Here is a 12,413-nt window from a genome sequence, read left to right as displayed (position 1 = left end):
ACGATGTGGCAGGGTATGTTCTGATCACATTGTTCAGTACATCCCAAGTGTGCTCAATGGTATCAGGTGACAAAAATCTGGGTCTGCTAAGGTGGTGATAATTCTAGGTGGGTTCAGTCTCAGGGGTTTACTTGCTATAGGAGCAATCCTGGTGAAAGTGTAGTAGTGGCTTTATGCCTCAAGTGCCTGGTGGGTGAGGTACCTAAAGGCTTTGATCTGAGATTTGTAATTGAAGTGCAGTGAGTTTTACTGTCCTTTTATGGTTCAGGAAACTGAAGCATAGTATTCCTGGTGTGATTTTTATCTGAATAAGCAAGAGAAGATTATTCTTTTAAGACTGACCCCAGTATAAAGCTCATCTCCTATGTGTCAATGTAGCAGTACTGTTGTATCCTATACATAGCTTTGGATATTTTTTCACTGGCTGTGTATCTGAAGATGGCTTCATGGTTTCATACAGACTGGGGGATGTAACCTGTGAGCCCTGAAAGAATTGCTGATTTTATCAGCATAAGCCCCCTTTTTTGTTTCTCTGGTACATTGTGTCGTGGTGGGACTTGAGACACCATTGGCATTGCTCTGCTGGGTGGAAAAGTATGTATTCCAGGCACTAATTATACATACTGGAAGACAAGATAATTTTCACTGCCTCCGTAAATACTTGGGCAAAAAGGAAACTCCAAACATACAGAAACAGAGTTTTGGAAACAGTATGTGGTTCAGATAAATGGATACATGGATGATGTTACTGATGATTGATCCTCTACTTAACTATGAATGATCTTGACTTTTTTTTTTTTTAATACATGATAAATAACATGGTCTTTTCTTTTTAGTTGATGTCCATCAGTGTATTAGGTGTTTCTGCTTGGATGAGAGACTACCTGAATAATGTTCTCACTTTAACTGCAGAAACAAGGTAAAGCTTTCCTTAAATCTATTAATCTGTCTGGGTGATTGATTGTGGTATATGTCGTTCATTCTGTATAGCAACTTTACTAATTAGGATTTCTAGTATTAAGAAGCCTTCAGCTGAGCTAATTATTATTTTCTTGAAAGGTATATTTTTGCAGCCATTTCTGGCATCAGTTGAAATTACAGAAAGGGGAAACGTATGAATTCAGTCTTGTTTTATTCCTCTGCCTTTCTCCTGTGACAGGGATCAATTTTTGGCTCTTTGCCAACATGTAACCTTATTATATTACTATTCAGTTTTCAATACTTTATTCAGTCCAGAGATTTAGGAATGCTGTTAGTTGTATTACAGCAGTGCTTATGAGCCTTAGTGATGGAACAGGGCCTCATTGTGCTGCATACTGTGCAAGTGCAGGACAGAAAGATTGCCTGTGCTCCAGAGAGATTTCAGATGATGCATGACTTTCTGGTACCCAAATGCAGCCTTTGACTTAAAAACCACGTAGAAGAGCTTTCTGTGAAACTTGTTAGGTAGTAGAAATAAAACATCTGCTAATCCACCGTTTTTATTTTAATGGCTATAGTGCATTTTTTTTCTGTATCATTTTTGTATGATTATGGTTCTGATTGTTTTTAGAGTGGAGGAGGCTGTCATTTTGACTTACTTTCCTGTGGTCCACCCAGTCATGATTGCAGTCTGCTGTTTCCTCATCATAGTTGGAATGCTGGGCTACTGTGGAACAGTGAAAAGAAATCTGTTGCTCCTTGTCTGGGTATGTTTCGTAACTTCTAAAACCAGCTAACTTCTGCTTTGCTTTGACAGTGTGAGAAGTTTTAATTCACAGACACTAGATAAATACTGATTATTTTTTATTACTGTATTGAGTTATGATATTGGTGAGGAATTGTAATTGCAAAGCACACAGCAGGAAAGAATTTATTGCCTAGACTGCATTATGCTGTGACTGAAAGACAAGCAGTGTCTCATTTGCAAAAATCCACTTCATTTAGTAGAGGAGTTGCTGATGGGAAAAAGAACTCGAACTCTGAGTACTAATAATTACAGAAGCATTAGTCTGCTCTGAAATAAACCCTTGTACTACCCTTCTGACTCTTGGATGTGCAGTAGCTAAATAACTTAGACTTTACCACTGTTGATTGTGTGTGTAAACAGAATTTGTAGCTAATGAAAGTTAATTCTGAGTGCATTCAGAAATTTTGCATTTTTGTACATGGATGTGAAAATCTGCAGTTGCTTTGGGTTTTGAGCAAGTTTTAAAATAAATTCTGAATACTCATGTTTATCTTTTGTTTGGAGGCTACATAAGCCAACAGCTGCTGAAAAGCAACAGTCTTTGCTGCACAAGGCTCTGTGTACAATTCAACTGTGATGAAGCTTCAACTATCAAGGGAGTTGAATGCTTTTTTCATCATCTGGAAGTCAGTGTGTTTGTAGATGTTAGAAAACAAAACCAAAAAACCACCAGAAAGCCCGTCAAATTTCCACAAACTGTAAAAATTTTGAATTTAAAAATATTTAGAGCTTTTGGCAGCACTGAGGTCAAAGAGTGCCATGTACTTGTATGCAGCTCAGAAGTCTGGCTGGTAGCCTGCTGCTGAGTCGGGCTTTGGCTTAGCATGAGGATGAGCAGGATTCCAAGCAGTCTGTAGGCCTGAAAGTGGGGAAGCACTGGATGTGGAAGAGTTGTACCAGACTGAAGTAGTGTAATTGCTGTAGGAGAAAGTGGACAGGTAAAATTCTTCATCTCTTGAGAATATCCATAAGTCTTACCTGAGTAGAGTTTGGCTGCTGCTGTTCTTTTCACTGCAGTGTGTGTTGAGTTCTCCCAAAGTGCATACAGTTGCATTTTTCTTGTGGATCTGCATGGGCCTGAGTATATGACCAGCACCTCACAAATTTTGCACAAAATGCCCCATAAAAAGTGAGAAGTTGGCTGAAATGTGTGCCACTTCTGATTTGTCTAATAGGAAATACTCTCACTGCAGCTAAAACAGTTGGGAAACTGTACTGGGATTTAGAGCTCAAATGTCTTTTTTTCATTTGAGAGGGCTGGAGCAACCTTAATTTGAGATTCCTCATGGAAGGAATGCACTGTCTGCAGCAGAAGTATTCCTCAATTGCAAGAAGGAAAATGCTGTTTCTCCATTTGGGTATTTGCTAAGTTAACAATATGAAGATTGTTCTTTCAGAGCTATATAGTTAGGAAAATCTCATTTAAATATTTTATAGTGATAGAATAGTCATGTATTTTTTATTTCTAGATCTTAATGTTGCAATGTTAAAGTCAATGGCAACAAGTTCTAAGACAGACATTGTTTAGTTATAAGCACTTAAAAAAAATAATCAATTAATGTAATTCCTTACCATGTATTTATTTATCTGGTAATCTTTCTTACAAAGGGCTTTGGACGTATTTTTGTTTTCTATAACTAGTGATAGTATTAAAAGATAATAAGCTCTTAGATTTTTATAATAAATTTAGAAGATTTTTTTGTCATAAAATGTTTCTATTTTTTCAGTTGTGATAGTTTTTAATTTAAATTTAATTAAAGGGCAAAATCAACAATACCTGAAGAGCAATGCTACACACTATCTGAAAAAAGTTAATTTCAGGATATGCCTTAAAGAAAACTAAACAGAAAATTAAGTTAAAACTGGTTTTGGCCTTCAGTTTATTTAAACTGCTAGTGAAAAGAAGAAGTAATTTATAATTTTTAGTGCCATCTGGAAATAAATTATTGCCAGTGTATTTAGGAAATCAGATTGTACTAAATCAAAAGACATTTCTGTCATTTTAACTTGCAACATTTCATTTTCAGGAGCCTGAGAATTTGCTCTTCCTAAGCAAGCTGATAAGCAAAACTAAATGATATCTTCCTAAGTATCTCATTGTCTTTGATTAATTGTTAAATGAACTCAATCATGTTATACCACAGAAATGTGCAGGCGTAAGTCAAAACTTCATCAGACTAATCAGAAAAGTGATGGATCAACAAAATGAGCTTTTGTACAACCAGATGATCTAAAAGAAAAGAACCTTCTTGTAACACATGAACAACCTCTTCAATCATGCTTTTAACCTTCTTTTTGAAGTACATGAACAGACATAATGATGGCATGCAGAGATTCTTGGTTATAAATCTTGATGTTTCTGGCAGCATGCTAATTGCAAGTGCTAATGTTGTTAATTGGATTTCTGGAGAATCTAATAAAGCATGAGGACCATAAAAATATAGATTATGATGTTAGATATTTTTAATACAACTGAATACATAATTTTTTTTGTTTGTTTTTGCAATTTTATCTTGCAATTAAATGGTTGAAGCCTTCTCAGCTTACTGTGGGACATAGACATAAATTGAACTGATGTTTACTCAGTTTAATAGTAGGAAGGTATTACTGATGTAACACCTCTTCTGAGGTGCATGATCTGGATTATTTGTAGATCACTTTTGATTGCTTCAGGAATATATAGTCCTGAAGGCTAGTTGGCCTGAAGAGCCCATGTTTAACATCCTCATGTAGAAGTAAACTCTTAAGGTGTGAAAGATTTCTTCAAAATTCTTGTGAGGTTCTCTTGATCTGTTTTGGCAATTTAAGTATTGGGATGAGTCTCTTAAAATGTGTATCCTTATCATCAGTGTGATATCCTTATCATCATTGTAATTATCATTATAAATGAGTTTGGTGTCTTTTTTTTCCTCCATCAGAGTGTTTAACACCCACAATATTTGAAGTACTAATCCTGTGGGACAGAGTTTTACAATTTAAAAACCAAAACAAATAAAAAACCAACCAACCAAGAAAAAAAACCCAAAACACCTTTCACTCTCTGACTCTGTAATGGAAGAAAATAGATGTAGTGTTAACTGGTCATTTTGATTTAAAACTATCTAGTACAAATTGTAAATTTGTCAGTCCTTGGGGTGTCTGTATAGTTATGAACATTGTCGAGTTAGCAGTTTTGGGAGGAGAGTGCCTGAGAGTTGTTAAGTGTTGTACATCAGCTGTGAGACTCTCACTCTTGGCTCCTGCCTTGTGTTCTGCAGTAGGAGGGGTCACTCTCTCCATGTTTCCATCATGGCTCAATCTGGTCCCTTTCCAAAAACAAGATATGGGCTCCAAAGCCCTTACTAAAAAGCGTGTCCTACACATGCAAGCCTGCCATCCATGACATATTCCCCATCTTGGGTAACAAAGACCCTCTTCTAAAGGGTTTGTGCATTTTGGTTTGTTTTTAAAGTCAGTTGTGTGCATAGCCTAAACCAACCAACCAAACAAAAAACCAACCAAACAAAGCAACCCTCCCCCCCAGAAAACCAACCCACAACACCAAAAAAATGCCAAGTCCACATATTCTTAAAAAAAAGCAACCTTAAGGTTGTGTGAATTTTTTTTTTGAGTTCTTAGTTTATTAAGACAACAAGGAGATATGTTGCTTGACAAGAAGAGTTTTATGAAAGTCCCACTGGGAAATATTTTGCTGGGTGGTTTTCATTGTAAATTCTGTCATTTTTAACTACGAGCTTTCTGTAATTACAGCATTCAAACAGCACAAGATTAAAATTTGCCTGTACATGTTTTCACAAAGAAAAAAGCTGGTGGAAATATTTTATGTCAAAAGGGCAAATCCTTTTACTGATTCTTGTCATATAGTTGGCAGAGATATAAATACTCCTTAGAGCTAAACATTGTTAGACCCTGCTGGTGTGTGGTCAAACAGCTTGCTGCTTCACTTACAGCAGAACTGGGTTGTAAATTGGAACTTGATGGCCTAAATTGTCTGCTAATGGAGTTGAAACACAACCAGACAAACTGTCAATTAACTCGTATGTTTGTTAAAGAGACAAATATTTCATAAAGGGAAAAATGGAGTTGAAACACAACCAGACAAACTGTCAATTAACTCGTATGTTTGTTAAAGAGACAAATATTTCATAAAGGGAAAAAATGAGATGATACTATGTTTTGGTTGAAAATGTAAAATGGAAGCGTGACAAATACCCTGTGAATGTGGCTGTTTCCTGTCAGTAACTTTCAGCCAGGTAAATGCAGTGTTGGTGAATGTGGCTTCTGTGAAGTCCATCTCAAAAATTACAGGGAACCACTGACTTTATTACCATTTGGGGCACATTCTTTTATACCCAAACACTGATTTCAGTCCATGTGGATACAGAGGTAATGGGGAGAATAAAATTTAGACATCTGCTATGTTGTAAGATACAGTAACTTAACAGTCTTCCTAGATGGGACTCTTACTCTGTGTGAAATGTTAACTGCTCTACAGTACCACAGCACCAGCTATTCTGCAGTACTTGTGCCTACAGTTGGCATGAATAAGTATGAGAGTTTAATGATAATTAGTTGGGGTTTTTTTTTTGTGTGTCAGTATGTGCTTCTGCAGTAATACACAGTATCAGGTTTTTTCTCTGTAATATTGCAGGATATCTGTTCTGACCCATGTGGACTATTACCACAGTCACAGCTGCTCCAATACCTTGTACTAACATTTGGCACTGAAACTGTTATTTACTAAGCAGAAGTATTTCTTCATTATTTAATTACCAGGAATTGAAAGGAAACAAATAACTTAAAAAAACAAAAACTTGGTGTAAACACTTGCAGTTTAGAATTGAACATAACTGAGACTGAGTTAATTTTCATATGTTGTGCCTTTTGTCAGCAGCTCATTTGCAAATGTGGTTTGAGCAGGAGGAAAATGGATTCATGAGGCAAGTTGGCCTTCCTTGTTGGAAGACAGATTTTAAGTAGTTTTATAATACTGTAGTAGGGGTTTGATGAGAAGCCAGTACCGTGCTAAAACTCAAATTCAGATAGTCAGTGGTGTAAGTGAGAGGCTGGATATTTTTAAGTGATGCTTGTTTGACATTCTGCTTTTTAAAAATTTTGGGGTTTTTTTTTTTGTTGTTGTTTTTTTGGGTTTTTTTGTTTGTTTTTTACTGCTTGATCATTCACCTGTACTACTAATCATTATTAGACACTTTTTTGTTTTGAAATGGGATAGAGGGTAAGCTTCTTTCCTGTTTAGATCAGGGTTCTCAAGGTTGAAACAAACTGTTAGATTTTGAGATTGGTGTTGGTGTTGCCATTGTCACCACAGAGCAGAGCTGGGAGCAGGTGCTTTCTGCAGGGCTCCCAGAATGGTGAAAAGATTTACAGTGGTCCCGGGGTCCAGTGCCAACCTCTCTGTCCACCTAAGCACAAGGTGCATATTGCTGACCTTGTCTTCTCCAACCTAAACCTACAGTGCTGTGTATGTAGTTGAAAGACTTTTTCAAAGGCAAGTGCTTTGAAATGGTGCCTGGTTTTCTTAACTAGGAGAAGGGGCTTAATGATGAGAGAGGCTCTTAATTGCTGAGTATTATGGGTTATTGGGAGGCATTTAGAGATGAAGGGTGCTGCCTGTGGAACAAGCAGAAAATGGGCAGCTGCATATTTGGGCATCACAGAGGGGAAGAGTGTTGGGGTGGAGAAGCATGACAGGAATTGAGCTGGTGGGAGTGTCCAGGTCTTTTTGTGAACGCTTGGCTTAAATCCAAATGTTTGCTGTGCTCACTCTGCTTCCCTCATGCTGGCATTTAGCAGCTGCCTTGAGCACACATCCATGTTGTACCAGAGCAGAGGCAGCGTGGTGCTATTTGGCACTGTTGTCTGGCAGCTCAAAGTAAAAAGAAATGTCCATCCCCTTGAGGGCTATTTAGGGAATGTCTTTGACTTACAACATCAAGGTTGGACAGTATGACTATGATACCATCAATTAAAATGGTGGTTTTTTTGCATACTACTGCAATAGTGAAGAACCACTTGCTCATCCTTTTGGGAAAAGGTATGCTGCTAAATTAAAAGGTAAACATCTGTTTACAGTAGCCATTTTACAGTATGAGTATGTTTTTAGCATGAAATGTGCTGCATGGATTTCTGTGACACATTTCACATGCATGCTGTACTTTTAGGCTCACCTGATAAGGGTGACTGCTCTTGGGGATGTATGTCCTGAGTATTAGTTTTGCTAGGTGTCACCATGTCTCATTATGCATAGCTTTTGGAGCAAACCTTGTTCCTTTTGTCTTCCTTCTTCCATTTCCCCACTCCCCCACCCCCACTTGTTAAACTTAATATTGCTTCCCTCCTCCCAAGGTCTTGAAACCCATGGATGCCCAGGGCAGTAGAAAAGATTGAAATGGCACTAGAGCTGTAAAGGGCTCAGCAGGGAGCACTTGCTGCTGTAGTGCTTTTTTCTGTCTGTTCTTCCCAGTTCTTTTTTTTTGCTTGTTAGCCCAACTTTTTTTCCTCTGCTGAAAGGAATTGGGAATGAGAGAGTCTCTGAGAGCAAAGAATGGTTAAATGAGTAAGGGGATCCCCAAAGCCTGGCCAAACTTGTGTGTCTTGTCTGAAGTGGAGCCCAGCCTCACCAGTGGGGCAAGCCTTGACACCGTGGTTCGACTGCATTCTTGTTGTCAAACCAGCTGTGGAGTCAATGATCTGTCAGGTAAATTAATCTGTTTCTTGCCTAATCTTGCCCTTTTAACTAGTCAACCACAAAGACACTTTGCTGCTTGTACAGGGGCTGCATTACAGGTTTTATAACCAAGGGCACTTCTTAACTCAAAGTGATGTAAGTTTGGAGTGGTTTTGGGACATACTGAGGCAGAGTTATTGTGTTTATCTGCACTGAATTGGTCTGTTTTACAAGAAAAAATGATTTTTTTTTTGACCAAAGAAGCATATTTATGGTGTTTAATTTTCTTGGTAGAAAATAAAAAGGGGAGGTTAGGAAGAGGAAGGGTGCTGGTTTTCAAAATAATGGGAGAAGAAGTGTGAAGGAAATACTGTAAGCCCCAAGGAAATTATGTCCTAACATCAATCTTTACCTGTGTCTTGTTCAGTACTCTACCATGACCTTTCAGTGACCCTTATTTCTTGGAACTCACTGACTTGATGTAATTAAGTCTTGGGCAGATCAATCCTAATAATTGTGTGAAGTGTGCATTTGCTTATTATACCTGCTTTCTTATATAAGCAAATATTAACTGTTAAAGTAGAAATTTAAAGTAGATCATTAGGATCTTGTAGAAGAATTGAGGCCATGAACAAGCTTCTATTAATAAATAATTTTGGTTAGCTTACAAAAAAAGCAAATGGGTCAATCAGAAGAACTTGGACATATGTACCATAGGAAATTAAAATGTTAATTGCAAATAAAGAATAACTCATTTTGTTTCAGAGAACTGGTTGTTGAGGTTTTGAAAAGAAGTTATGATTATTTATATGAAGCTTGGGCTTCATAAAAGTCACAGACTTTAAGAGAATACAGATTGACACAATTTGGTGATCTGTGAAATTGAAATCTGAAGTAACAGAGGTGTTGGATCGTTTTGCTGTGGAATGTATTTATTGTGAAGAACTGGATGGCATTCAGTAGCTGCAGTTGTAAGATGGTGCTTTCAGCCCATTTCCTTGTTGATTTGAGACTGCATCTCTCACAAATTTCTTCGTTGTCGAGCAAGTAAACCAAATTTTAAATCAGAATGACAAATGAACTGTTAATCCCTTTGGAGCAGGGCTGGGGGAGCTCAGGAGGGAGGAGGGGGGACAGGGGAAAGTTTGTCCTGCTGGAGTAGATAAACAGGATTTCAGTTTTCCATGCAGCTTGTCCAACTCCATTTAATGAGTTTTACTCAATTTTTAAGAATTATTGTTGGATTAATCATTAAAATAACCTTGTTAGTTTTTAAACTGTAACAAAAGTAAAAGGAACCACTTGTGACTTACTGAGAAAGAAAGGACTTTTTGTTAGGTTTTGCACATGATGAGTCTGGTTCCCTTGGTGATGCAGCAGTGGTGGTCATCTGACATTTCTCAGGGTGCAGACAGATGTCTGGATGGCTTGTGTCTCAGAAGAACAAGGCTGATGCTCTCAGGCTGTTAGCCATTGGGAAATTCACAGCCCTCTTAAAATCTTCTGGCATCTGTTTTACATACCATGTGCTTCAATCTTTTGGAGAGTCCCATAAGGTTTATTCTGCAGCTGCCTTACCCTTGGAATCCTTTCCAGCCTCTGCCCTTCCCTCCCAGAGCTTTCCTTGCCTCTTTTGCCACATGGACCACGTTGCCCAAGAGGTTGATGTGAGCACCAGACAGCAAGTCTGAGGAGGCTGAACTTGCTGATCAGCTACTCTTCATTTGCTCTGACATAAGGGTTGTGGTTTTTCTTGGGTTGAAGGGGGAAAAAAAAAAAGCTTTATATCTTCTGGGAGAGAAGAAAAACGCTTGGGAGGCAAACAGTAGGGCTTGAAAAAAATGTTTATTACATGAAATACAGAGCACATGAATGATGATTCATTAAGTACACTGATCTTCCAAAGAAAGGCACATTTGCTCAAAAATGAGGATTTCTACAGTCTCGTAAACCACATTCTTGAAAAACTGCAACATCTCCCATGTTCTGTTTTCTTCACCATGTTGCAACTTCTGACCCCAGTCATTAGCCCCTGCCTGCCATTGCCATTTGCTTTCATATCCAGAATGCTCCCTTGCTTTCTCACTGTCTAGAAGTGAGCTTAAGAAGCAGCCAATGTTGTGAGTATGCTGTGTTATGGGATATATGTGTACTCCTGGGATGAATTCACTAGACTGTGAAGTCTCCTCACGTTTTCTAGGATGACAGCAGTTAACTAGGAAGCTGTCAGAACAGATGAAATAAGTTCCTAATCCGAGTAACAGGAGCATCATGCAAACCAAAAGGTTTGAGAGAGGGAAAAGATGTAAGCCATTCTTCTGCCATACTAGTTCTCATACTGCAGAACCCTGTCTCAGTTTGTGTTTTTGTGAGTTGCTTAGACTCTTGTTTCCAAGTCACACTTCCAAACTGCAAACAAAATGATCATACCATGTTTAGTGAAAGTGGGATCAAGAGAGCATGACTGGGGGGATTTCTTCAGGTCTTTAATTCTTCTTGTGTGTAGGCTACCAGCTCACTGGTTTTACAGGTTAAAAGTAGTTGAATAGTGATGAGGCATTCCATAGGTCCAGGGAAGTGGTTGGGTCACAGTTCCTGGAGGTATTTAAAAGACATGCAGATGTGGTGCTTAGGGTCATGATTTAGTGGTGGACTTGGCAGTGTTAAATGTTTTTTCCAACCTAACCGAGGTCATTCACAAAAAGTTACCAAACCCAGTTGTTGCAGAGCAAAAAACTCACGTGGCACCACTTAAGGAACATAGATGGGTATGTGTGGCTTTGTAGGACTGCTACCCTAACCTGCCTGGGCTGGTTGGCACCAGAGGGTCACAGTAACTCATTGGTCACTATGTCCCCTAAGTCATAAAATTTCTATGAGGGCTCATGATTGCTTACTGTAGAATTGGAAAGGGCATCCTCAGAGATAAGTCATGTAATTTTTATTTTTTTTTTTTAATTTATTTGTTTTTCTCCTCTCTGTGCCAGTGGGATCATCACAGTGGCTGAGTCTGGTTATTCAGTGCAATTGCCAAGGCAATATGAATAAGACTGCTGCAAGACACTGGGTTTTAACTCTTTTTTTTCTTAAGTGTAGTTAGAATGACATTGTCAAAAAATCTCAGAAAAATTGTGTGTTCTTGTAAATGCTTTGGAGAAGGGCTTTTAAAATGGGGACTGGGGTAGAAGGAGCAAAGTTTTTATGAGCTCCATGAAAACATACTGTGTTTTCTAAAGTCCCAGTTGTTCCACTGTCCTATTACCATGTTAATAACAGAAATAGAAGATTAGTTTTTGCCATTTCTTTTCACCCGCTTCCTGAAAAGCATAGATAAATTATATTATTAGGTGATTAATTGTAGGAATAGTGGGGCAAATTAACTACAAGCAAGAAAATCTGTAAAACAACACTGACGTTTTTTTATTTCATCTCTGTGAAAAATGTAAAATGTGCTTCACACTTGATACCCTTCCCTGCAGTTGCCCACAACTGCAACCAGAAAAATCCTGTACTCTGCAGGACAGAAAGTCATGAGGGAAAGTGTTTATGTTGAGAGGCAATTCATGTGTGTCTTCACCATTATTTTATGAACAGAATGGGAGCTGTTGGAACAAACACCTTTTAAACAAATGAAAAAAAAAATTGATTCAATAATAGTGATTTTCTGTTTGCATTTGCTGTTTGTGTTTGTATCTGGTTGAGATGATCAAGAAAGAAATGTGATCCTGTGATTGGTAGTGGTGATTGTTTGCTTAATTTGGTAGAATAGAATAACAAAAAAGTCTATCATAATTTCATCCAGATAAATTTATTTTGTGCTTCAGTTTTTAGCCTTAGATTGAGAGATATGAAGACATTTTGGGCATATGTCAGAGTATATATATGCTTCAAGTATGGAGCACTGACATATATGGAACTTTTACCCACATATGGGGTGCCGGGAATTCTATACAGACTAAAACTTTTGATCCTATTAAACAGTCCTTTGTAAAAATA

At 38.0% G+C, this 12,413-nt stretch overlaps 1 protein-coding gene across 5 annotated transcripts in view; it reads left to right on the top strand.

Moving 5' to 3' along the window:
• TSPAN12 (tetraspanin 12) overlaps positions 1-12,413 on the top strand; it is a 43,950-nt gene that overhangs the window by 13,045 nt on the left and 18,492 nt on the right. For all 5 annotated transcript variants that reach the window (XM_071733724.1, XM_071733726.1, XM_071733723.1 and 2 more), the window contains exons 3-4: positions 837-919; positions 1,553-1,688. In XM_071733724.1, the coding sequence (XP_071589825.1) occupies positions 837-919; positions 1,553-1,688 (219 nt within the window). The remainder of the gene's footprint in view (positions 1-836; positions 920-1,552; positions 1,689-12,413) is intronic.

This window comes from Heliangelus exortis, chromosome 1 (genome assembly GCF_036169615.1).
Source record: "Heliangelus exortis chromosome 1, bHelExo1.hap1, whole genome shotgun sequence".
In the NCBI taxonomy this organism is placed as follows: domain Eukaryota; kingdom Metazoa; phylum Chordata; class Aves; order Apodiformes; family Trochilidae; genus Heliangelus; species Heliangelus exortis.
Note: the sequence above shows the minus strand (reverse complement) of the source record. Positions and strands in the feature narration are given on the sequence as shown.